General features: G+C 52.7%; 1 protein-coding gene across 2 annotated transcripts; it reads right to left on the minus strand.

Moving 5' to 3' along the window:
- Positions 1 to 4,442: 4,442 nt before the first annotated feature.
- Positions 4,443 to 25,965, minus strand: manf (mesencephalic astrocyte-derived neurotrophic factor). Of its 2 annotated transcripts, none has more exons than XM_086001265.1 (4): positions 25,837 to 25,965; positions 11,284 to 11,411; positions 10,377 to 10,518; positions 4,443 to 4,765 (listed from the first exon to the last, which is right to left on the minus strand). In XM_086001265.1, the coding sequence occupies exons 1-4, from the start codon at positions 25,895 to 25,897 to the stop codon at positions 4,581 to 4,583; spliced, it is 516 nt and encodes a 171-aa protein (XP_085857391.1). In that variant the 5' UTR covers positions 25,898 to 25,965; the 3' UTR covers positions 4,443 to 4,580. The 2 variants fall into 2 exon arrangements, with proteins under 2 accessions (XP_085857391.1, XP_085857390.1); XM_086001264.1 differs by having other exon boundaries at positions 25,807 to 25,963.
- Between the last annotated feature and the right edge of the window lie 296 nt (positions 25,966 to 26,261).

Consider the following 26,261-nt stretch of genomic DNA (forward strand, 5'->3'; position numbering starts at 1 on the left):
GGAGGGGCCATGGTCTGACAGGATTGGGGTTGGGATGGGGAGGGGCCTCGGTCTGACAGGATTGGGGTTGGGATGGGGAGGGGCCTCGGTCTGACAGGATTGGGATGGGGAGGGGCCCCGGTCTGACAGGATTGGGATGGGGAGGGGCCTCGGTCTGACAGGATTGGGATGAGGAGGGGCCTCAGTCTGACAGGATTGGGATGGCGCGGGGCCCTGGTCTGACAGGATTGGGATGGGGAGGGGCCCTGGTCTGACAGGATTGGGATGGGGCGGGGCCTCGGTCTGACAGGATTGGGATGGGGCAGGGCCTTGGTCTGACAGGATTGTGCTGTCTGTATTGAAGTTATTTTGAAAAACAAAACTACTGTTATGAACCAACATAATTTCTTTTAACAAAAATGGTTGTTTTTCAATTGAACAAAAGTTGTCAAAGGTGTGTAAGTAGTAGTCTTTCCTATTGAAAGTGGATCACTGTTTTACTCTCATATGCATACACCCAATGGAGATTGCACCTAGACCATTCTTTGCCTGTTACAGACTGGGTGGTGCATTCACCAGTCCTGTCATGAGGCCGAGCTGCCCTAATTCTAAATTAGCCACATGTATCTTGTTGTTCAATCCTGGGAGAGCAGGGTCCCAGTGCAGACGTGCGACCTCTGTGCAGTTTACACTGGCCAAGAAATTCGGGTCGGGGGCTTCCCGCGGGTGCAAGCCCCCGGCCTGCACTTACCTTGCGCGTCGGTCGTTGAGCTGTGGGGCCCCGTGGAATCCCGATCCGGGGCCTGGCCCAGCTGCTGGCACGCAGTGCTTGCGTATCCCAGGGACGCAGTTAGTTCGATGCGTCCCCTGGGATCACGTGGGCCATGGGCAGCCAATCGGAGCAGGGAGTGCTCCATTCATAAGTCTGACAGGAAGTGCTGTCAAGACTTATAAATACTACGGCCCCAAAATAGCACTAAATTTTTTAAATCACATTTTAAAAATAAACTATAAATTACATGAAATAACTATTTTAAACAATAATTTAAATTTTTGAAAAAAATAATTTTATATTCTAACGGGGCTAAAAATAAACTTACCTTGCTTTAAAGTATTTAAAAATAATAAACCTGTGGAAAAAATGTTTTAATTTTAATTAATTCACCACTTACCATGTAAAAAGCAGGCCTTATGCCTGCTTTTTATATTTCTAAATTCTGCAGGCTTACCCTCCCGGAGAAACCTGTAAAAAAAAACTAAGTTTGATGCGCAAGCGCAGCCTCCCCCACGCACGCGTTCGACCTCTGAACCTCGACCTCTGAACCTCTTCGTTCATTGGAACGGAAGTGCCGGTTTCCCGCGCATGCGCAGTGCATGCAGGAAACCGGCACTTCCATCAGGCCTACGGGTGAGTACCCAGTGCGTACTCACCCGTGGAGACCCGAATTTCATTTAAATATGATCTGCTGCTGCTTGTTTGTACGAAGTTAAGGGCAGGACTGGGACTGAAAAATGTCCTCACAAACACAGGAAATGCACATTTTCACCCACCAAAGAACTACTCCATCTAATGTTTCTGTGCATGAGTGACACCAACAGCAGTTAATCAAGATAAAAGTGTCCATCTGTGGTTTCAGTGTTAGCCGTTGCTCGATGGGTAGCACTCTGGCTTCTAAGTCAGGAGGTTGTGGGTTCAAGTCCCACTCCAGAGACTTGAACACATAGACTGACACTCCCAGTGCAGATTTTCAGTCAACTTGTTCTGCTTATTATATGAATCACAGGTGCAGGTAATGGAGGCTCCAGCTCTAACGTCAAGATGATGCCAAGCTCTATGGGAAATCATCTTGTTTATTTGAACATTGGAACAGGAGGAGGTCTAATCACCAAAACAGATAATCATGTCATGATCACATTGCTGTTTGTGGGATTTGCTGTGTGCAAATTGGTTGCCACGTTTCCTACATTACAACAGCGACTGGACTTCAAACAAAGTACTTCATTGGTTGTAAAGCGCTATTGGGAAGTTGTGAAAGGCGCTGTATAAATGCAAGTTCTTTCTTTCATAACTGCAGCAGTGGTACAACTTTGGTCACATTCCAGCGGTCAAAACCTGCAAAATAAAATCAGCTGTAGACTCCCAGCCTTGCTGGTTACTCCAACACTCCAGATCTTCAGTGGGCATATGGTGTTAAATCACCAGGAGCCTGGATATAAACACCTGTTTGACTAGTAATAAAATAGCCCCCCCCACCCCAACATATCGCTATGAAAATGCACTGAACTTGCCGAATCAGACCAACTCTCTTTAAGCCCCCAGTCAATCACAGCACATAAGGCAGTGTCACCTGGGTGATGTTGCCAATCCTCACCCTCTCCTGTTTCACCTCCCACTCCTCTAGTCAGCTGACCATAGCACTCCTGATGCAGGTGGCCTTCCTGTCAATTTTCCGCACCCCCACCCCGGGGAATCATCCATCCTCCACTCAAGTTCCTTTCCACTGCTATGGCTAAAATCGGGTGCAAATCAACACCCCTAACAAGTGTGACACTGCACATTGAAGCAACAAATCATTTGCACCACTCTACCCTCACTCATTTTCAGAACTGAGTTCTGCCTCTGAGAGCTCACTAACAGCATCATACAGGAAAGCAACTTGCATTTCTACAGCACCTTCAACGTAGCAAAACGCCCCGAGGCACTTCACAAGAGGCATGAAGAAAATAGATGCCGAGTAAGATAGATTAGGAGGGGAGACCAAAAGCTGGGTCAAAGAGGTGGGTTTTATGGAGGAGAAGAAGTTAAAGAGGGGGTTATTGGAGGGAATGTCAGATTTGGACCTAGGCAGCTGAAGACACAGGGGGTTGGGTTCATAGGGCTGGAAGAGGTTCCAGAAATAGGAAAGGGTGAGGCCATAGTGATTTAAACACAAGGACAACATTTTAAAATTTGAAGCGTTGGGAAACCAGGAGCCAATGTAGGTCAACGAGGACAGTGGTGAGTGGGACAAGATACAAGCAAGAGTTATGGATGAGTTGGAGTATATGGAGGGTGGAGGACGGCCAGGACCAATCGAGTCTGGAAGTAACAACAGTATGACTGAGGGTTTCAGTGGCAGATGGGCTGAGGCAGAGCTGGGGAAAGGGGGAAGTGATGGAAAGGACATCCTGTAGGTAAAAAGGTACAATAATGCATGGCCAATGCACCTGGCACAAAGCTGCTTCAGTTTCTGCAGCATTCTCTCTGCAGAAGTCAGTTCGTGCTGTGGTGCATTTTTACAGAGATCAGCCAGGTCACTATTTGTTTAAGATCTAAAGGGTGAAGTCAGCAGGCTGTATAATCCTGGGAGGGGCAGGGGGGGGGGGGGGGGGTAAATTACAGACAAGCCATTATAATATGCTTAGACAAATAAAATGATCAGTGCTACATAGATATTTTATTTAAAAATTTGTTTAATGATCAAGGAAAAGATTTTTGTAAACACAACAAAAAAGTGGGTTAATAGATGAGTGCACTGTACAGGGAGCTCAGTGACAAACTGGACTATTGGCTTTTCTCTTATTGGGGGGGGGGGGGGGTAGGGTAAGAGTGAATCTTAATGCCCAACAAGGTGAGCAGCATCACTGCCAAGCAAGGAAAACAATGCCAGCACCAGCCAGCCCAGGTCTGCTTCAACATAACTTAGGAGGAACATCCATAACTTCACGAGTGTGAATTTCGCTTCCCACACCAACCAGACTTACACTTCCTGCAAATGTCTCCTCTTTCCAACCCCCTGGGGTGCAGTCTCTCTATCCCCTGCCCCACCCACACAGTTTCTCAAAGAGAAGGTCCTTCATGCTTTGGCCACTATGTACAAGTTTATCAGTGAGCCTCAACAAGCCATGACTGTGGTTGGGGGAGTGAAGGGAAGGGGAGAAAGAGAGATCACAGCCAAGCCCAATCCTGCACTTTTTCAGTGTCTACAAACATACATTTTCCAATAAGGATTGCGGTACAAACCAAGATCACAGATTCTTGCTGATTTTTCCCATTCCTAGTCCAGGGTCAATTACCAATCCCTCTTTTAAACCATAGATCGGCTAACTCAGAGCAAGGATCAGAAGTTCCTGGGCTGAATTGGCACAGGGCCTCTCTAAACAGGAGTGCCAATTAATACCTAACTACCGAAAGTTTTGTGCTCACAGCTCATGCCCACTAGGAACTAGGTTCAGACTATCACAAATTTATTTCACATGGGACCCTTACTGCAAGAGTGGAGACTAATCCAGCCAATCGGGACTAGAGTTGAACCAATGGCCTAAAAGGTAAAGCACGCTGTAGAACGGGGTTAACAGCTGAAACAAATGACCGCCTTCCACAGCGTTGTTCAGAAAACCAGCCAGCATAAATTTTTGCTCAACTTTTACAAGTGCTTCTATGCCCTCCAACCTCTTATCCCCCAAAACACCACAAGCAGCACTTCCCAATAATCAGTTTATTTTATAGCAAATCTCAAGACGTTAAAGTCCCCTTTCTATTAATAAATACAAAAAAGGCAAGTGAAAAACCAATGCAAATGTACAATAACGAGGTGGTGGCAGGGCACACTCAGGCGTCACTAGAGCTCGCTCCGCGATTTGGCAGCGAGGGGGGCGTACTTGGGCATCAGGTCAGTGATTTTCCGGATGAAGTCTGATTTCTCCGCACAGCCTTTACACGACTCGCCCCACTGGTCCAGGATCTTCTTCAGCTCTTTGACTCGCAGCTTCTTCAGATCAACCGTGCTCAGGTCCACCTGCTTGTCTGCCATTCGGCACAGCGGAGAGAAAGATCAGACACGTGGTCAGTGGCACCATTCTCAATCCCCTTCCCCAATACCGCCCTCTCACCAGCACAATTCTCCATCCAAGTGGACAAACAGTCTTCTGTGTACACTAGACCTTTCTGTGGAGGCACCCGAACCCCACTCTGCTAAAACCAGGAGTTTGCAATGTCATTATATACATGCACACTACTCCTTGGTGCAGACAGCACTAAACCCCACTAATTCAACCAAACCACCCTCCACCTTCAGCAAGATGCAGCAGCTCATTGGGCTGCAGCGGACTGCCAGTGCAGCTGCGGTTGGTTAAAAAAATTGCATTTATATAGTGACTTTCACAACCTCAGAACACCCCAAAGCCAACTTTTGAAGTGCAGTCACTGCTGTAATGTAGGAAATTCAGCAGACAATTTTCACACAAGCAGTTCCTGCAAACAGCAATGAGATAAATGACCAGATAATCTGTTAGGGATTGGTTGAGGGATAAATATTGGTCAGGACACCAGGAGAATTGCACTTCTCTGAAATAATGCCCTGGCATCTTTTACATCCACCCAAGAGTTCAGACAGGGCCTTGGTTTAACATCTCATTCAAAAGACAACATCTGTAATGCGCAGAAGTGTCAGCCTGAATTATGCGCTCAAATCTTTGGAGTCGGCCTGGAACGCAGTGTTCTGACTCAGAGGCGTGAGTGCTACCAGTGAGCCAAGGCTGACACCTAAAACTTGAAGCTTCTGTCCCTGGGTGCTTATGAGGAGAGGGGCATGCTTAAAGCAGGGAGGAGCTGGGTTACTTTGCTCTCTCTTCACCCAGAAGAGGTGGAGGAAAAAGTCAACTCAAATAAAAGCTGGTAGCCTTAAAATTACTGTTAAACAAGTTCAGCAGTTGCCTGCTTATTAAGAGATGTTCCTCTTTCTTCTGTTCAAATGCCATTGTTATCCCATTATAGGAGAGTTCTCCCAATGTCCTGGCCAACATTTAGCCCCCAACCAATATCACTAAAAGATTATCTGGGCATTCATAGTGTTTGTGGGACCTTGCTGTGCACAAATTAGCTGACACATTTCCCCAAATGACATCAGTGACTGCACATTGGCGGTGAAGTGCTTTGGACATCGAGGTTGCGGAAGGTGCTAGAATGACTGCAATTCGGTCTTAAAAGATTATCTTTGTTCAAACAGCAGGTCAAGGAGTGCAATAAGGCTGTTAAAAGTTGATCACTAATATCACTGACAGTACTTTCGAGCCTTGCATTGGAGAGTGGATTTTAGATTTTAAAACGTCATTTAGATCACAGACAGCTCTTTACTCCCATACTCAAAAGTACAAGCATTACAGATGCCAGCCAATGCAGTTATTGCCCACTATCTGTGCCTGTTTAAATAATTCTCATTAAAGTGAATCTCACTAATTCTGTTGATTTGTAGTAATATTTCAGCATGTACTGATGACTGGTCAGGGATTTCCAGGTGGATGGTGTGAGAGTGCAATGGCCCTGTGTACAACTGAAACTGAGATCACTGGAGCTTGAGGCCATTGAGTAACTGATTGTATCTGTTGGGCTTGATAACTCTTCTCGTATCCCCAACATCCAGCACATAGCAGTTGTTGCACCGGTTTGATCTTTTAAGGAGAGGTCAGGGGTTGAGATGTTCCACAATGATTTGATGCAGCAGTGAACAAGTATGGGTGTCTGATTGGGTCAAGTGTGCACACAAAGTAGATTTGGAATAAAATACAAGGACAGCTATTAATCTGTTAATACACAGGTATGTGGAGTGCAAAGGAAAACCAATAAATTAAAATTCCCATCCCATTTGCTCCTCCTGTTCTTTTTTAAAATTAATTCACGGGATGTGGGCGTGACTGGCAAGGCCAGCATTTATTGCCCATCCCTAATTGCCCTTGAGAAGGGGGTGGTGAGCCACCTTCTTGAACCCATGCGCCTGCTGCCCTTGTCCTTCTAGGTGGAAGAGGTCGTGGGTTTGGGAGGTGCTGCCGAAGAAGCCTTGGGGAGTTTCTGCAGTGCATCTTGTAGATGGTATACACTGCAGCCACGGTACGCCAGTGGTGGAGGGAGTGAATGTTTATGGTGGCAGATGGGGTGCCAATCAAGCGGGCTGCTTTGTCCTGGATGGTGTCAAGCTTCAAGTGTTGATGGCACTGCACTCATCCAGGCAAGTGGAAAGTATTCCATCACACGCCTGACCTGTGTCTTGTAAATGGTGCAAAGGCTTTGGGGAGTCAGGAAGTGAGTCACTCACTGTAGAATACCCAGCCTCTGACCTGCTCTTGTAGCCACAGTATTTACATGGCTGGTCCATGGTGACCCCCAGGAAGTTGATGGGGCATGGTAATGCCATTGAATGTCAAGGGGCGGTGGTTAGACTTTCTCTTGTTGGAGATGGTCATTGCCTAGCATAAATGTTACTTGCCACTTATCAGTCAAAGCCTGAATGTTGTCTAGGTCTTGATGCATGCAGACATGGACTGCTTTATTAACTGAGGAGTTGCAAATGGCATTGCACACTGTGCAATCATCAGCAAACAACCCCATTTCTGACCTTATGATGGAGGAAAGGTCATTGATGAAGCTGCAGAAGATGGTTGGGCCTAGGACACTGCCCTGAGGAACTCCTGCAGCAATGGCCTGGGGCGGAGATGATTGGCCTCCAACAACCACAACCATCTTCCTTTGTGCTAGGTATGACTCTAGCCAGTGGAGAGTTTTCCCTGATTCCCATTGACTTCAATTTTACTAGGGCTCCTTGATGCCACACTCTGTCAAATGCTGCCTTGATGTCAAGGGCAGTCACTCTCGCTTCTCCTCTGGAATTCAGCTCTTTTGTCTATGTTTGGACCAAGCCTCTAACGATACCGAGAGCGGAGTGGTCCTGGCGGAACCCAAACTGAGGACCGGTGAGCAGGTGCCACTTGACAGCACTGTCGACAAGACCTTCCATCACTTTGCTGATGATTGAGAGTAAGGGGCGGTAATTGGCCGGATTGTATTTGTGAACAAGACATACCTGGGCAATTTTTCACTTTGTCAGGTAGATGCCATTGTTGAAGCTGTACTGGAACAGCTTGGCTAGAAGCACGGCTAGTTCTAGAGCACAAGTCTTCAAGCACTACAGCTGTGATGTTGTCGGGCCCATAGCCTTTGCTGTATCTAGTGCGCTCAGCCCGTTTCTTGATATCACGTGAAGTGGGACTGAATCGAGTTGGCTGAAGCCTGGCTTCTGTGGTGGTGGGGACCTCAGGAGGAGGCCGAAGTGGATCATTTACTTGCCACCTCTGGCTGAAGATTGCAAATGCTTCACCTTGACTCTTGCACTCACATGCTGGGCTCAGCCATCTTTGAGGATGGGGATGTCCATGGAACCTCCTCCTCTCATTAGTTGTTTAATTGTCCACCACCATTCACGATTGGATGTGGCAGGACTGTAGAGCTTTGATCTGATCCGTTGGTTGTGGGATCGTTTAGCACTGTCTACAGCATGCTGCTTCCGCTGTTTACCATGCATGTAGTCCTGTGTTATAGCTTCACCAGATTGGCATCTAATTTTTAGGTATGCCTGGTGCTGCTCCTACCATGTTCTTCTACACTCCTCATTGAACCAGGGTTGGTCCCTGGCTTGGTGGCAATGGTAGAGTGAGGAATATGCCGGGCCATGAGGTTACAGATTTTTGTGGAATATAATTCTGCTGCAGCTGATGGTCCACGGTGCCTCATGGATGACCAGTTGAGCTGCTAGATCTGTTTCGAATCTATCCCATCAGCACGGTGGTAGTGCCACAGAACATGATGGAGGGTGTCCTCAGTGTGAAGATGGGACTTTTTCCTCGACAAGGACTGTGCAGTGATCACTGCTACCAATACTGTCAGAGACAGATGCATCTGAGACAGGTAGATTGGTGAGGATGAGGTCAAGTAAGTTGTCCCCTCGTGTTGGTTCTCTCACTACCTGCCACAGGTCCAGTCTGGCAGCTATGTCTTTCAGGGCTCAGCCAGCTTGGTCAGTAGTGATGCTACCGAGCCACTCTTGGTGATGGACATTGAAGTCCCCCACTCAGAGTACATTCTGTGCCCTTTCTACTCTCAGTGCTTCTTTCAAGTGGTGTTCAACATGGAGGAGTATTGATTCATCAACTGAGGGAGAGCAGCAGGTGGTAATCAGCAGAAGGGTTCCTTGTCCATGAGACTTCTATATTGAGATCAAGATTCATTGCATCAACTACTACTCAAACATTCTTTCCCAGGATAACTCAAGCCTCCCTTCCTTCTACAATCTATGGGCTTTTAAAACCCAAGCTTGGTGTCACCTACCATTCCTTGATTTACCCCAACTTCTCTCCTCCAGTTTCCAACCCTGGTGGTGTTCTGCACTATGGGCCGGAGCTCTATGCTTGGGTTCCTCATTAAAAGAAACTTAACTGATTAATGAATTCCCCTTCATCTTTAAAATACTGCACCTCAAGAGTCAGTTTGACCCTAGCAGCAATTCAACTACATGTACCTTTGATTACTGAAGCAGCCCGCTAATCTACACTAATTTCCATATACTGAGCCCTAGTTACACATCATTACAGAGGAAATAGTGGCTTACTCACCGGATCAGATTTGGCTACTGTATAAAAGGGAGCAAGAGTTCAGCATTGAACTGAAGTATTGAAGCAAATCTTGACTGAACAGCAACCATTGCGAACAGCGAGCAAACCCCAAATTAGAAGCAGTGTTCAATAATTCACTGCCCCGAACACACTGCAAGCAGGGCCGAGATGCTCCTGTGCACATTTGGTCTGTGTGGACCTTCCTAAGCCGCAGGAACTCAGGCACGAGTCTGACTGGGCAGCAACTGGCGGGTGCGCAGTTGTTGGCAGCGGTGCCCCAAAGCCCACCCGGCAACATACACAGGACAGACTCACGGCACCCTGAGCCAACACCTATTGCAGAACCACCTCCAACAGGCATCAGTCAGAAGCCCAAAACACATTTAGACACACGTCACCCAGGAAATGTGTTCCATGGTGGAAAAAGTTTTTAAATTAATATTTTAAGGAAAAGATTGAATAGATGGTAGCGATCTATGGGAAGCTCTAAATTAAAGTGTTAACTTTGCTTCATGTAGCAAAGATATAGCCAGCACGGGTGACTACAATTAGCAAAAGGAATCTGATCTGTACCTCAACTCCATATCCCTGAATAACCATACCGAACTAAAATCTACCAATCTCAGTCTTGAAAGTTTTTATTGTCCCAGAATTCACAGCCTTTTGGGGATAAAGTCCAGATTCCCACAACTTTTTGTATGAAGAAGTGCTTTCTGACATTACCCTTAAATGGCCTACCTACTATTTTAAGATTATGCCCCTCGCTCCAGATTCCCCCACTAGAGGAAATAGTTTCTCTATCCACCCTATAAAAACCTTCAATAATTGTAACCACTTCAATCAAATCACCCCTCAATCTTCTAAACGATGGAACTCAAGCCAAGTTTATGCAGCCCGTCTTCATAATTTAACCATCCAAGTGTTAGCTTTGCATGCTGACCCCTCCCTCCCATCTGCGCGCTGGCCCCGACCCTTACCGTATTTCAGGTCACAGATCTGACCGTCTGTCTTCTTCAGTTTCTCACAGATTTTGCTGACCGGCACGTGATTGCTCAAGGGTCTGGAGACTTCTTTAATTATTCTGGTGGCTGCATCACTTGTTGCTCCGATGTAATAGCACTGAAAACAAAAGTGTTTTAGTACTTCCCCAGTTCTCTCCTTCCGTTTCCAGATTGCCCTGCTGCTGCGATCACTGGCCGCCACACTTCCCCATTGTGGGGTTGTCTGGGGTGTGGACACTCTTTCACCACACAAGCCACTGACTGATGGTTCAACACAGAAATACAGCTGCTCCTAAATAAACCCACAGCGCTATCCAGAATAGTTGGAAATAATGTTGGATTTAATCAAGTCCGATACGATTCATGGATCCAAAATGCAAAGTCAAAAGGTCTTAGGCCAAACACAATTCTGTCGTCACTGCTAAAATAACATGGGTGGGTCATTCAGAGTTAGATTTAAATTAAACGTTTCCCATCAGTCAGGGTTTATGCGAGACATTAAACTGCTCCTGGCACTAAAACTGGCAAGGCTGTGTGTCCAAACCTTCAGCTACAGTATGGAGTCCTGTTAACACCGACACTCCTGACTAGTCCTCTTGTCTGCAGTGGACTGGAGTGGGGGTGAAAAGAAGAGCTTTAATACTGAGTGTTCTCCGTGCATGTGTGCACGGTGGGGGGGAAAGAGAGAGAAGAAAGGCTTCAATGATGAAGCAGCTTTTGTGGAGCTGTGGAAATGGCCCTGGACTTAAACAGAAAGGTAATGCTACATCATCCTTCATGGGTATGTTTGATAAGTCAGACAGCACAATCACCCGCTCAGCACATCAAATTGCATCGTACATGCAAGGGGTGACATCGTAAATGCCAGTTATCAACTACTTACAAATCTATTCTCCTTGCCCTTGACCTCATTGCATGTCTGGATTAGTTGTTCCTCTATAACGTCAGGAGTGAAGTTTACATCTTGCTCAGTTAGTGAGTTGTAAAACTGCTCCAGGAATGACAAACACACTGCAAGAAAGAAAAACAAAACCGTCATCAATGCTCAAAACCAACAGGAGTAGGCCATGAAGCTCCAATTGACCCCCAGCCTTTCGCAGGCGAGCGCTCCAGATTTCTACTACTCGGAGAGAAAACAAATTTCACACTTTAATGGCCTAGCTCTAATTTCAAGATTATACCCCCTTGTTCTTGATTCCCCATCAGAGGAAACAATTTATCTGTATCTACCCAAGTCCTTTGATCATTTTAAACACCTCAAAATCAGATAAACCCTCAATCTTCTAAACTCAAGTGAATACAAGTTAAGTTTATGCAACCGGTCTTCATAATTTGACCCTCTAAACCCCAGTATCATTTGGTGACTCTCCAATACATCCTTCCTGAGGTGCAGTTCCCAGAACCAAACAGTTCTCCAGGTGGGGTCTGACCAAAGCTCTATACAACTGAAGCATCACTTCCTCCCTTTTGTATTCCAGCCTGCCTGAAATCTCGTGCCCTGGGTGCCAATTCCATCCCCGGTTACCTGCTCGGAATGAACTTGCAGATGCCCAACCTTGTGCCCAGTGACCCCGAGCTTGGCTACAAATCACACAACTGGCCTGTTGTGAAGAACTCTCACCTCCATTTCCAACATCCTGTCTAATAGCCTCCCCCCACCACCAGTAGGTCCCACTTCCAATCATATCAAACTTTCCAACAGTCGGCATTACCTTACTAAAACTCTCAACATTGGATCATATATCCTATCCCACACACCCATCATCCCTCTCCTCATTAAATTCCATGGGCTTCCTAACCTCCCCAAAATGCATTGCATTTAAGCCTCTCATCTTTAAATCCCATGAAATCTTCTCTGGCCCCTAAGCCTAGCACACACAGAATCATAGTGCACAGAAAGAGGCCATTCGGCTCTTTGAAAGACCCCCGCTTTTCTAACTCTGATCAACCACACACCCGCCCTGTTTCACCATCACGTCTACACTGGAATTCTCCTACTGCACCTCTCCTCACCTTCAAAAACCTTTGAACCTGCCATTAATCATCTTCCCTAACTTCCTGCTCCCTTATCTGTGTCTGTTTTACAGTAAAGCACCTGGTGGTTCCAGCCCTGGCCAGAGCCTAGTGACAGCACAGGATTACTACACAATCCACTCAACTCAAATGCACAATTTTTAAAGTGCCAATTGGAGGGGGGGTCATCCCAAGAGAGAGTCCCTTCCCAAACATTCTAGAGCTGGAAGCCATTAGCCAAACAAAAACCTGAGACAATACAAAAAGAGGCCATTCTCGAGAATCTTTGCTTAATGCTCCTTATCCCAAATAGATAATAACTGCAGAGATTTAACCCCTTCAGTTCCACAGGCTAAGATATAAGCGTCAAGTTCAGTCACTACCAGTCCTCCACTTAGTGCCTCCCAAATAAAGCAGGTTTCAATATTCTGTGATCATCCTGTGCATGGTAAAGGAAGGACTTGCATTTCTATCGCGCCTTTCACAACCTCGGAAAATCCCAAAGCGCTTTACACTCAATTTGAATTGAAGTAACTGTTGTAATATAGGAAAAGTGGCAGCCAATTTGCGCAAAGCTAGGTCCCACAAACAGCAAATAAGATAAATGACCAGATTATCTGTTTTAGTGGTGTTGGTTAAGCAATAAGTATTGACCAAGACACCGGGAGAACTCCCCTGCTTTTCTTCAAATATTGCTGTGGGATCTTTTACATCCACCCAAAGGAAGACCGGGGTCTTGGTTTAACATCTCATCTGAAAGGCACCGCACTGGAGTGTCAGCCCAGGTTATGTGTTCAAGTCTTTGGAGTGGGGCTTGAACCCATGACCTTGTGACTCAGGTGACAGTGCTACCACTGAGTCAAGGCTGCAACTCAAATTACTCCTAATGAAGTAATACTTCCCAAGAATCATTCATTTATCAACCATTATAGCTTGATACATTCAAGATGTCCTTAGCCCGTAGAATGCATCGCAGCAGAGTTCAACCCTGTCCTTGTCCAATGCCTACTTTCCAGCAGGGTTACTGGATAGCGACCAGGAGTGTGAACCCAAGCTGTGTTTACCTGCCTAGTCTGGCGGTCAATCGATCTGCTCTTAAGCTTGGGTCAGCTAACCCAAAGATGAAACCTGGGATCTTCCCTGGTTTGTACGGCTCAGTTATGCAGTGCATTGAAGGGGAGAGTGGAGGAGGAAACCCCCTCATTATAAAATTGTCCACTGTCACGCTCCAGCTCCTGGCCAGGTAGGTGCCAGCCAACGCTACTGCACACTGATATCATCAAATTAGCAGGTGCCACAATAGTGCGCACACTGCAACACGTGCTGCACAACGGGTAGCAAGTATGCTTAATAAAAACACGTGCACAGCCCTTCCTATGCTTTGGGAAAACTACCTATTTGAATCATACAATCGTACAGCACAGAGGGGCCATTCGGCCCATTGAGTCTGCGCTGGCTTTTTCAACGAGCAAGCCAGTTAGACCCACTCCCGCGCTCTTTCCCCATATCCCAGCAACTTTTTCTGTTCCAAGTATTTATCCAATTCCTTTTGAAGGTTACTACTGAATCTGTATCCACCACCCTATTAGGCAGTGCCTTCCAAAACCTAACCACTCGTTGCGTAAAAATAAGTTTTTCCTCAGTCTCCTGGTTCTTTTGCCAATCACCTTAAATCTGTGGCCTCTCGTTATCGACTCTTCAGCCGTTGGAAACTGTTACTCTTTATTTACTCTACCTAAACCCTTCATGATTTTAAACACCTCCATCAAATCTCCTCTTAGACATCTCTGCTCTATAAATTATTAGAGACGATGATAAATTATGGGGAGTGCAAAGTACCTCGGCGAGTTCATGCCAAGTGACTTCCCTACAGAAATGGTGACACCAATACCAGGTGTTTACCCAATTTGCACACAGCAAGGTCCCACAAACAGTAAATCAGATAAATTACCAGATAATCTGCTTTAGTGGTGTTGGTTAAGCAAGAAGTATTGGCCAGGACACCGGGAGAACTCCTCTGCCTGGCCAAGAGCTGGAGCATGACAGCAGGCAATTTTAAAATGAACGGTTCCCCCCCCCCCACCCCATCACGATTCTTCAATGCACTGCATAACCGAGCCATACAGACCAGGGAAGGTGCTTCCTGTCCCCCTACAGGGAGCGTCAAGGGCAGTGATTTCAGACCAGCCTGAACAGCAATCTGGCACCATGCACTCTGGCAAACAGTGCCAGCCGGGTACTCTCACCAGCTGGCAGCGCGGTTTCCTCAGCGACAGACCAGCCCGAGCTGCGGCATCATTCATTTCCCACGGAGCAGTTCCGGCAACGAAGGGGCACTCACCGCCCAAGTGAGTGGGGAGTCACTGACCTCATGCTCCTCCTAGCAATTTAAACATATGCATTTTTCACAATAACTACAGCAAAACACAGCAGTGTCCCTCTGAATATGCAGTACAGCAGAGTTCACCTCAAGCTGAACAACTTGTATTTATATAGCATCTTTAACGTAGTAAGATGTCCCAAGGCGCTTCACAAGAGTATAAGACAAAATTGACACCGAGCCACATAAAAAATTAAGGAGCTTCTTAAAAGAGGAAAGAGTTAGAGAGGCGGAGAGGTTTAGGGAGGGAGTTCCAGAGCTTAGGGCCTAGGCAACAGAAGGCACGGCCACCAATGGTGGAGCGATTATAATCAGGGATGCTCAAGAGGGCAGAATTAGAGGAGCGCAAATATCTCGGGGAGTTGTGGGGCTGAAGGAGATTATAGAGAGATAGGGTGGGGTGAGGCCATGGAGGGGTTTAAAAACAAGGGTGAGAATTTTGAAATCAAGGCGTTGCTTAACCAGGAGCCAATGTAGGTCAGCGAGCACAGGGGTGATGGGTGAGCGGGACTTGGTGCGAGTTAGGACACGGGCAGCTGAGTTTTGGATGACCTCAAGTTTACGTAGGGTGGAATGTGGGAGGCCAGCCAGGAGTGCGTGGGAACAGTCAAGTCCAGAGGTAACAAAGGCATGATGAGGGTTTCAGCAGCAGATGAGCTGGGGGGGGGGGGGGGGGGGGGAAAGAGGAGGAGATGGTCGATGTTACAGAGGTGGAAATAGGTGGTCTTAGTTATGCTGTGGACTTGTGGTCAGAAGCTCATTTCAGGGTCAAATATGACACCAAGGTTGCGAACAGTGTGGTTCAGCCTCAGACAGATGTTAGGGAGAGGGATGGAGTCAGTGACTAGGGAACGGAGATTGTGGCGGGGACCGAAAACAATGGCTTCGGTCTTCCCAATATTTAATTGGAGAAAATTTCTGCTCATCCGGTACTGGCTGTCGGACAAGCAGTGTGTCAATTTAGAGACCGGGGAGGGGTCGAGAGACGAGGTAGTGAGGTAGAGCTGGGTGTCGTCAGCGTACATGTGGAAACTGATGCCGTGTTTTCGGATGATATCGCCAAGGGGCAGCATATAGATGAGAAATAGGAGGCCAAGGATAGATCCTAGAAGGAAAAAATCTTGTCGGGCCTGGAAATGTCCATCAGTTTGAAGATCCTAGGGTACTGGAGGCAAGACCTTGAGCTTCAGCACTCCTTTGAGTGCCAGCTTGGCTCAGTGGTTGTACTCAGAGCTAGAAGGTTGTGCTGCACTCCCAGATGAGACACTGAACTGCCTGCAGTTGATGGGAAAGATCCAACGGCAATCTTCAGAGTAGCAGGGAGTTCTCCTGGAGTCCAAGCCAACCTTTATCCCTCAAATCAACACCAGTAAGACTGACTGGTCATTCATCTCATTTGTTGTTTGTGGGACCTTGTGAAGTGAAATTTGGCTGCCATGTTTGCCTAGCTGCAACATGAATACATCGCAGGATCAGTGTCCTCATTATACGTGGGCTCCTGGTGCCCTGGACCCTATCCTGCCGACTGGGCTCCTGGTGCCCTGGATCCTATCCTGCTGACACTGCCAGCTGGGCTCCTGGACCCTATCCTGCCGGCTGGGCTCCTGGTGCCCTGGACCCTAACCTGCCGGCTGGGCTCCTGGTGCCCTGGACCCTAACCTGCCGGCTGGGCTCCTGGTGCCCTGGACCCTAACCTGCCGGCTGGGCTCCTGGTGCCCTGGACCCTAACCTGCCGGCTGGGCTCCTGGTGCCCTGGACCCTAACCTGCCGGCTGGGCTCCTGGTGCCCTGGACCCTAACCTGCCGGCTGGGCTCCTGGTGCCCTGGACCCTAACCTGCCGGCTGGGCTCCTGGTGCCCTGGACCCTAACCTGCCGGCTGGGCTCCTGGTGCCCTGGACCCTAACCTGCCGGCTGGGCTCCTGGTGCCCTGGACCCTAACCTGCCGGCTGGGCTCCTGGTGCCCTGGACCCTAACCTGCCGGCTGGGCTCCTGGTGCCCTGGACCCTAACCTGCCGGCTGGGCTCCTGGTGCCCTGGACCCTAACCTGCCGGCTGGGCTCCTGGTGCCCTGGACCCTAACCTGCCGGCTGGGCTCCTGGTGCCCTGGACCCTAACCTGCCGGCTGGGCTCCTGGTGCCCTGGACCCTAACCTGCCGGCTGGGCTCCTGGTGCCCTGGACCCTAACCTGCCGGCTGGGCTCCTGGTGCCCTGGACCCTAACCTGCCGGCTGGGCTCCTGGTGCCCTGGACCCTAACCTGCCGGCTGGGCTCCTGGTGCCCTGGACCCTAACCTGCCGGCTGGGCTCCTGGTGCCCTGGACCCTAACCTGCCGGCTGGGCTCCTGGTGCCCTGGACCCTAACCTGCCGGCTGGGCTCCTGGTGCCCTGGACCCTAACCTGCCGGCTGGGCTCCTGGACCCTATCCTGCCGACACTGCCGGCTGGGCTCCTGGTGCCCTGGACCCTATCCTGCCGACACTGCCGGCTGGGATCCTGGTGCCCTGGACCCTATCCTGCCGACACTGCCGGCTGGGATCGTGGTGCCCTGGACCCTATCCTGCCGACACTGCCGGCTGGGATCGTGGTGCCCTGGACCCTATCCTGCCGACACTGCCGGCTGGGATCGTGGTGCCCTGGACCCTATCCTGCCGACACTGCCGGCTGGGATCCTGGTGCCCTGGACCCTATCCTGCCGACACTGCTGGCTGGGATCCTGGACCCTATCCTGCCGACTGGGTTCCTGGTGCCCTGGACCCTATCCTGCCGGCTGGGTTCCTGGTGCCCTGGACCCTATCCTGCCGGCTAGGATCCGGGTGCCCTGGACCCTATCCTGCCGACACTGCTGGCTGGGATCCTGGACCCTATCCTGCCGGCTGGGTTCCTGGTGCCCTGGACCCTATCCTGCCGGCTGGGTTCCTGGTGCCCTGGACCCTATCCTGCCGGCTGGGTTCCTGGTGCCCTGGACCCTATCCTGCCGGCTGGGTTCCTGGACCCTATCCTGCCGGCTGGGTTCCTGGTGCCCTGGACCCTATCCTGCCGGCTGGGTTCCTGGTGCCCTGGACCCTATCCTGCCGGCTGGGTTCCTGGTGCCCTGGACCCTATCCTGCCGGCTGGGTTCCTGGTGCCCTGGATCCTATCCTGCCGGCTGGGTTCCTGGTGCCCTGGACCCTATCCTGCCACGTGGGTTCCCAAGCATCGGCTACAGAGACAAACGTGTCCGAAAGCTGCAATTATCAGTTCAATTTTCTCGTCGTTGGCCTTCAGTGACTTTTTCATATATATTGATGCTGTGGATGACAGCGATGCTGGTATCCATTGCCAATCCCTGGGCCTTCTCCTTGAACTTCTAGCGACTGTTTCCAATCGAGTGGCTTGCTACGCCACTGCAGAGGGCATGAAGAGTGAGCCACATAGTGTGGAACTGGGGTCATGTGAAGGCCAGACCGGGAAAGGGTGGCAGGTTCGCTTACCAGAAGATTAGTGAACCAGTTGGGTTTTTGTAAACAAACCAGTAGCTTTAATTTTATCTGGTGCCAGCCCACAAATGACCAGACTTATTGAATTTAATTTCACAAATTGCCACAGTGGGATTTGAACTCAATGCCTGGGTTGCTGGTCCAACACCATAACCACTAGGCTACCATCCCTATGTTGACAGAAAGCTTATGGCCAGAAACAAAATGCTGCCAGTGCTGATGGTAACAGTTCACATCTCTAGCTGGTGACCTGGCTATCCCTGGAGAATAGAGGCCTGGTGAGGCTGCAGTGCTTCATTTATACTTCAGCACGGAGGCTGAAGCAGGGGGGGGGGGGGGGGGCGCCCTGTAAATTAAAGCGAGCACCGCACAACTCCTGGGATCTTTTATTCCCACTGACCCATCAATGCACAAACGTTGCCATAGTTACAGTTTCATGGCACTCATTTCAAGAACAGCAAAGAGTGAACTAACCCTAAATAAATCCAGAGACGGGATATGCATTAGTTGCAAAATAATGAACACCCTCCGCACATTGCCATGATAAATGATCCTTTGCGCTTAAACCCCATAACATTCTTCTTATTTTTAGAAATAGTAGTGGATTTCTAGTAGCGCTGCGCAGTGAATTTGAGGTTACATCGGACAGAAGTGTTATACCACGGAACACACAGCGTATTACCAGGTGCGCTGTTCAAACTGGCCTTTCAGGTTATAAAGTGGAATTACTGCACACCGAATTAGAGGCTAATCAGACACCGAGGGAAGTTTGTAGATTGGCGGTTGCACTTAAAATCGCCATCCCCAGGGCTGAAGAAACCAGCAGGAAATGACTGGCTTCCTTTGATATTTTTGTTTGAAGATGCTGCTTGTTTGTTGGGATGTTCCTTATCCTTCTGCTGTGATTGTTGCTGTTTTATGAAAATTATATTTGAGTCAATCAGCTACAAGTGTAACAGAGTGCTAAAGAGAGAAAATTCCTTGAACTTTCTAGCTTTGTCTTTTAAAAATCAGACAAGAAAAAGAGACAGTTTCTCCTGTGAAAGCACCAGAGGGAAGGAAGACCACCAGAGATTATCAGGTCATCTAATCTCACTGCTCTGATGCGAGGAGTCAGTTGAGAGTTCCGGTGCAGCCGAAAGAGAGACTGGAGGTGAATTTCTGTGGGGTCTCCAGATTGTAACTTTGGTGGGAGAGTCGCGGACGAGCAGGAGAATCTCCCGTAGAAATTCACTTCCAGTCTCTCCCAGTCAGCTGCATTCGCTGGTATAAGCATCTGCAGATTCCATATCCTGATGGCACTGTGGCAGTAGGTGCATGGACATCAGTTTCACACAACCCAAACTTAAGCAGGGGATCCAAGGAAAAAAACAGGAGTCAAGTGCAGACAGAACTAGTGTTGGATCTGCTCAATTAAGAAAAACATCTGTTCTTTAACACAATTAGCAACCCACAAACAAAACAGCAGCTTCAGAAGTACCATAAAGGCCACCCATTCCCAACATTTCATGACTCCATTTTTAATTTAAAAACCCCAACAATGTAGAGTTTTTCCATTAAAGGGGGAATTTTAACTATCCCCTTTAACTATCTCCACCCATCCAACTCTCTTACTGCCCCCCTAACATTCTCTTAACCTACCTCTTCAGCATCTTTGCTCCACCTCCTCCTAATCACCCATTCAGTACTCACTACCCTTATTCCCCACACTAATCCCCCATTCCCCTCAGTGGCCCCACTCCCCACACTGACTCCCCCATTCCCCTCAGTGGCCCCACTCCCCACACTGACTCCCCCATTCCCCTCAGTGGCCCCACTCCCCACACTAATCCCCCATTCCCCTCAGTGGCCCCACTCCCCACACTGACCCCCCATTCCCCTCAGTGGCCCCACTCCCCACACTGACTCCCCCATTCCCCTCAGTGGCCCCACTCCCCACACTGACTCCCCCATTCCCCTCAGTGGCCCCACTCCCCACACTGACTCCCCATTCCCCTCAGTGGCCCCACTCCCCACACTAATCCCCCATTCCCCTCAGTGGCCCCACTCCCCACACTGACTCCGCCATTCCCCTCAGTGGCCCCACTCCCCACACTGACCCCCCCATTCCCCTCAGTGGCCCCACTCCCCACACTGACTCCCCCATTCCCCTCAGTGGCCCCACTCCCCACACTGACTCCCCCATTCCCCTCAGTGGCCCCACTCCCCACACTGACTCCCCCATTCCCCTCAGTGGCCCCACTCCCCACACTAATCCCCCATTCCCCTCAGTGGCCCCACTCCCCACACTGACCCCCCATTCCCCTCAGTGGCCCCACTCCCCACACTGACTCCCCCATTCCCCTCAGTGGCCCCACTCCCCACACTGACTCCCCCATTCCCCTCAGTGGCCCCACTCCCCACACTGACTCCCCATTCCCCTCAGTGGCCCCACTCCCCACACTAATCCCCCATTCCCCTCAGTGGCCCCACTCCCCACACTGACTCCGCCATTCCCCTCAGTGGCCCCACTCCCCACACTGACCCCCCCATTCCCCTCAGTGGCCCCACTCCCCACACTGACCCCCCCATTCCCCTCAGTGGCCCCACTCCCCACAATGACTCCCCCATTCCCCTCAGTGGCCCCACTCACCACACTGACCCCCCCATTCCCCTCAGTGGCCCCACTCCCCACACTGACTCCCCCATTCCCCTCAGTGGCCCCACTCCCCACACTGACTCCCCCATTCCCCTCAGTGGCCCCACTCCCCACACTGACTCCCCCATTCCCCTCAGTGGCCCCACTCCCCACACTGACTCCCCCATTCCCCTCAGTGGCCCCACTCCCCACACTGACTCCCCATTCCCCTCAGTGGCCCCACTCCCCACACTAATCCCCCATTCCCCTCAGTGGCCCCACTCTGACTCCGCCATTCCCCTCAGTGGCCCCACTCCCCACACTGACCCCCCCATTCCCCTCAGTGGCCCCACTCCCCACACTGACCCCCCCATTCCCCTCAGTGGCCCCACTCCCCACAATGACTCCCCCATTCCCCTCAGTGGCCCCACTCACCACACTGACCCCCCCATTCCCCTCAGTGGCCCCACTCCCCACACTGACTCCCCCATTCCCCTCAGTGGCCCCACTCCCCACACTGACTCCCCCATTCCCCTCAGTGGCCCCACTCCCCACACTGACTCCCCCATTCCCCTCAGTGGCCCCACTCCACACACTGACTCCCCATTCCCCTCAGTGGCCCCACTCCCCACACTGACTCTCCCATTCCCCTCAGTGGCCCCACTCCCCACACTGACCCCCCATTCCCCTCAGTGGCCCCACTCCACACACTGACTCCCCCATTCCCCTCACTGACTCCCCCATTCCCCTCAGTGGCCCCACTCCCCACACTGACTCCCCCATTCCCCTCAGTGGCCCCACTCCCCACACTGACTCCCCCATTCCCCTCAGTGGCCCCACTCCCCACACTGACTCTCCCATTCCCCTCAGTGGCCCCACTCCCCACACTGACTCCCCCATTCCCCTCAGTGGCCCCACTCACCACACTGACCCCCCATTCCCCTCAGTGGCCCCACTCCCCACACTGACTCCCCCATTCCCCTCAGTGGCCCCACTCCCCACACTGACCCCCCATTCCCCTCAGTGGCCCCACTCCCCACACTGACTCACCCATTCCCCTCAGTGGCCCCACTCCCCACACTGACTCCCCCATTCCCCTCAGTGGCCCCACACTGACTCCCCCATTCCCCTCAGTGGCCCCACACTGACTCCCCCATTCCCCTCAGTGGCCCCACTCCCCACACTGACTCCCCCATTCCCCTCAGTGGCCCCACTCCCCACACTGACTCCCCCATTCCCCTCAGTGGCCCCACTCCCCACACTGACTCCCCCATTCCCCTCAGTGGCCCCACTCCCCACACTGACTCCCCCATTCCCCTCAGTGGCCCCACACTGACTCCCCCATTCCCCTCAGTGGCCCCACACTGACTCCCCCATTCCCCTCAGTGGCCCCACACTGACTCCCCCATTCCCCTCAGTGGCCCCACACTGACTCCCCCATTCCCCTCAGTGGCCCCACTCCCCACACTGACTCCCCCATTCCCCTCAGTGGCCCCACTCCCCACACTGACCCCCCATTCCCCTCAGTGGCCCCACTCCCCACACTGACTCCCCCATTCCCCTCAGTGGCCCCACTCCCCACACTGACTCCCCCATTCCCCTCAGTGGCCCCACTCCCCACACTGACTCCCCCATTCCCCTCAGTGGCCCCACTCCCCACACTGACTCCCCCATTCCCCTCAGTGGCCCCACTCCCCACACTGACTCCCCCATTCCCCTCAGTGGCCCCACTCCCCACACTGACCCCACTCACCACACTAATCCCCCATTCCCCTCAGTGGCCCCACTCCCCACACTGACCCCCCATTCCCCTCAGTGGCCCCACTCCCCACACTGACTCCCCCATTCCCCTCAGTGGCCCCACACTGACTCCCCCATTCCCCTCAGTGGCCCCACTCCCCACACTGACTCCCCCATTCCCCTCAGTGGCCCCACTCCCCACACTGACTCCCCCATTCCCCTCAGTGGCCCCACTCCCCACACTGACTCCCCCATTCCCCTCAGTGGCCCCACTCCCCACACTGACTCCCCCATTCCCCTCAGTGGCCCCACTCCCCACACTGACTCCCCCATTCCCCTCAGTGGCCCCACTCCCCACACTGACTCCCCCATTCCCCTCAGTGGCCCCACTCCCCACACTGACTCCCCCATTCCCCTCAGTGGCCCCACTCCCCACACTGACTCCCCATTCCCCTCAGTGGCCCCACTCCCCACACTGACTCCCCCATTCCCCTCAGTGGCCCCACTCCCCACACCCCACACTGACTCCCCCATTCCCCTCAGTGGCCCCACTCCCCACACTGACTCCCCCATTCCCCTCAGTGGCCCCACTCCCCACACTGACTCCCCCATTCCCCTCAGTGGCCCCACTCCCCACACTGACTCCCCCATTCCCCTCAGTGGCCCCACTCCCCACACTGACTCCCCCATTCCCCTCAGTGGCCCCACTCCCCACACTGACTCCCCCATTCCCCTCAGTGGCCCCACTCCCCACACTGACCCCCCATTCCCCTCAGTGGCCCCACTCCCCACACTGACTCCCCCATTCCCCTCAGTGGCCCCACTCCCCACACTAATCCCCCATTCCCCTCAGTGGCCCCACTCCCCACACTGACTCCCCCATTCCCCTCAGTGGCCCCACTCACCACACTGACTCCCCCATTCCCCCTGTGGCCCCACTCCCCACACTGACTCCCCCATTCCCCTCAGTGGCCCCACTCCACACACTGACTCCCCATTCCCCTCAGTGGCCCCACTCCCCACACTGACTCTCCCATTCCGCTCAGTGGCCCCACTCCCCACACTGACCCCCCATTCCCCTCAGTGGCCCCACTCCCCACACTGACTCCCCCATTCCCCTCAGTGGCCCCACTCCCCACACTGACCCCCCATTCCCCTCAGTGGCCCCACTCCCCACACTGACTCCCCCATTCCCCTCAGTGGCCCCACTCCCCACACTGACCCCCCATTCCCCTCAGTGGCCCCACTCCCCACACTGACTCCCCCATTCCCCTCAGTGGCCCCACTCCCCACACTGACTCTCCCATTCCCCTCAGTGGCCCCACTCCCCACACTGACTCCCCCATTCCCCTCAGTGGCCCCACTCACCACACTGACCCCCCATTCCCCTCAGTGGCCCCACTCCCCACACTGACTCCCCCATTCCCCTCAGTGGCCCCACTCCCCACACTGACTCCCCCATTCCCCTCAGTGGCCCCACACTGACTCCCCCATTCCCCTCAGTGGCCCCACACTGACTCCCCCATTCCCCTCAGTGGCCCCACTCCCCACACTGACTCCCCCATTCCCCTCAGTGGCCCCACTCCCCACACTGACTCCCCCATTCCCCTCAGTGGCCCCACTCACCACACTGACCCCCCATTCCCCTCAGTGGCCCCACTCCCCACACTGACTCCCCCATTCCCCTCAGTGGCCCCACTCCCCACACTGACTCCCCCATTCCCCTCAGTGGCCCCACACTGACTCCCCCATTCCCCTCAGTGGCCCCACACTGACTCCCCCATTCCCCTCAGTGGCCCCACTCCCCACACTGACTCCCCCATTCCCCTCAGTGGCCCCACTCCCCACACTGACTCCCCCATTCCCCTCAGTGGCCCCACTCCCCACACTGACTCCCCCATTCCCCTCAGTGGCCCCACTCCCCACACTGACTCCCCCATTCCCCTCAGTGGCCCCACTCCCCACACTGACTCCCCCATTCCCCTCAGTGGCCCCACTCCCCACACTGACTCCCCCATTCCCCTCAGTGGCCCCACTCCCCACACTGACTCCCCCATTCCCCTCAGTGGCCCCACTCCCCACACTGACTCCCCCATTCCCCTCAGTGGCCCCACTCCCCACACTGACCCCCCATTCCCCTCAGTGGCCCCACTCCCCACACTGACTCCCCCATTCCCCTCAGTGGCCCCACTCCCCACACTGACTCCCCCATTCCCCTCACTGACTCCCCCATTCCCCTCAGTGGCCCCACTCCACACACTGACTCCCCCCATTCCCCTCACTGACTCCCCCATTCCCCTCAGTGGCCCCACTCCCCACACCCCACACTGACTCCCCCATTCCCCTCAGTGGCCCCACGCCCCACACTGACTCCCCCATTCCCTCAGTGGCCCCACTCCCCACACTGACTCCCCCATTCCCCTCAGTGGCCCCACTCCCCACACTGACTCCCCCATTCCCCTCAGTGGCCCCACTCCCCACACTGACTCCCCCATTCCCCTCAGTGGCCCCACTCCCCACACTGACTCCCCCATTCCCCTCAGTGGCCCCACTCCCCACACTGACTCCCCCATTCCCCTCAGTGGCCCCACTCCCCACACTGACTCCCCCATTCCCCTCAGTGGCCCCACTCCCCACACTGACTCCCCCATTCCCCTCAGTGGCCCCACTCCCCACACTGACTCCCCCATTCCCCTCAGTGGCCCCACTCCCCACACTGACTCCCCCATTCCCCTCAGTGGCCCCACTCCCCACACTGACTCCCCCATTCCCCTCAGTGGCCCCACTCCCCACACTGACTCCCCCATTCCCCTCAGTGGCCCCACTCACCACACTAATCCCCCATTCCCCTCAGTGGCCCCACTCCCCACACTGACCCCCCATTCCCCTCAGTGGCCCCACTCCCCACACTGACTCCCCCATTCCCCTCAGTGGCCCCACACTGACTCCCCCATTCCCCTCAGTGGCCCCACTCCCCACACTGACTCCCCCAGTCCCCTCAGTGGCCCCACTCCCCACACTGACTCCCCCATTCCCCTCAGTGGCCCCACTCCCCACACTGACTCCCCCATTCCCCTCAGTGGCCCCACTCCCCACACTGACTTCCCCCCCATTCCACTCAATGGCCCCTCTGGTCTTGTCTTCTTCTCCTCCTCCTCCTCTCCCCCCCCGGCGCTGCTCCTACCTTCACACTCCCCTTCCTTCAGTGCCTCACTTTGTACCACAAGTAAAACGAAAGCCGCAGCCACACCACTCGCCAACTGCATTCTACCCATCGTCCACTCCCTCTCCACACCGCGCCGGTCCAGGCCGCCTCTCGGTATCTACCGGCAACACACCGCGCTGCGCAACCAAACTAGCGCTGCGCATCTATTGGTCCACGACAGCGCTGCCACAGTCCCGCCCCACGAATACACACCGCTGTATGGTCAGTACGGATGTCACTCAGATGACGCCGCCGCAGCGTTGAGCTATCACGTTCGGTTACGCCCGGCGCAGTCTCCCAGCGGCCAGTTGGCGCCTCCCGATTGGCCGAGGAGCGATCAGCCAATCGGAATGATACACCCGGACCCTGCACCTGACGTCACTTCCTGGAAACGAATTGCGGGGCGGGCGCTGGCCATAATGCATACGTCATTG

Source organism: Somniosus microcephalus, chromosome 11 (assembly GCF_052327205.1).
Source record: "Somniosus microcephalus isolate GS21.2 chromosome 11, FLI_Smic_1.0, whole genome shotgun sequence".
Classification (NCBI taxonomy): domain Eukaryota; kingdom Metazoa; phylum Chordata; class Chondrichthyes; order Squaliformes; family Somniosidae; genus Somniosus; species Somniosus microcephalus.

What these genes read in the sequence shown, in the direction of transcription:
- manf (XM_086001264.1), bottom strand. Translation starts at nt 25,897, where the DNA reads ATGGGTAGAATGCAGTTGGCGAGTGGTGTGGCTGCGGCTTTCGTTTTA. An exon ending in GAAGGAAGGGGAGTGTGAAG is followed by an intron (nt 11,412 to 25,806) that starts GTAGGAGCAGCG and finishes TCTTTCTTGCAG; the next exon opens with TGTGTTTGTCATTCCTGGAG. An exon ending in AGGGCAAGGAGAATAGATTT is followed by an intron (nt 10,519 to 11,283) that starts GTAAGTAGTTGA and finishes TTTTGTTTTCAG; the next exon opens with TGCTATTACATCGGAGCAAC.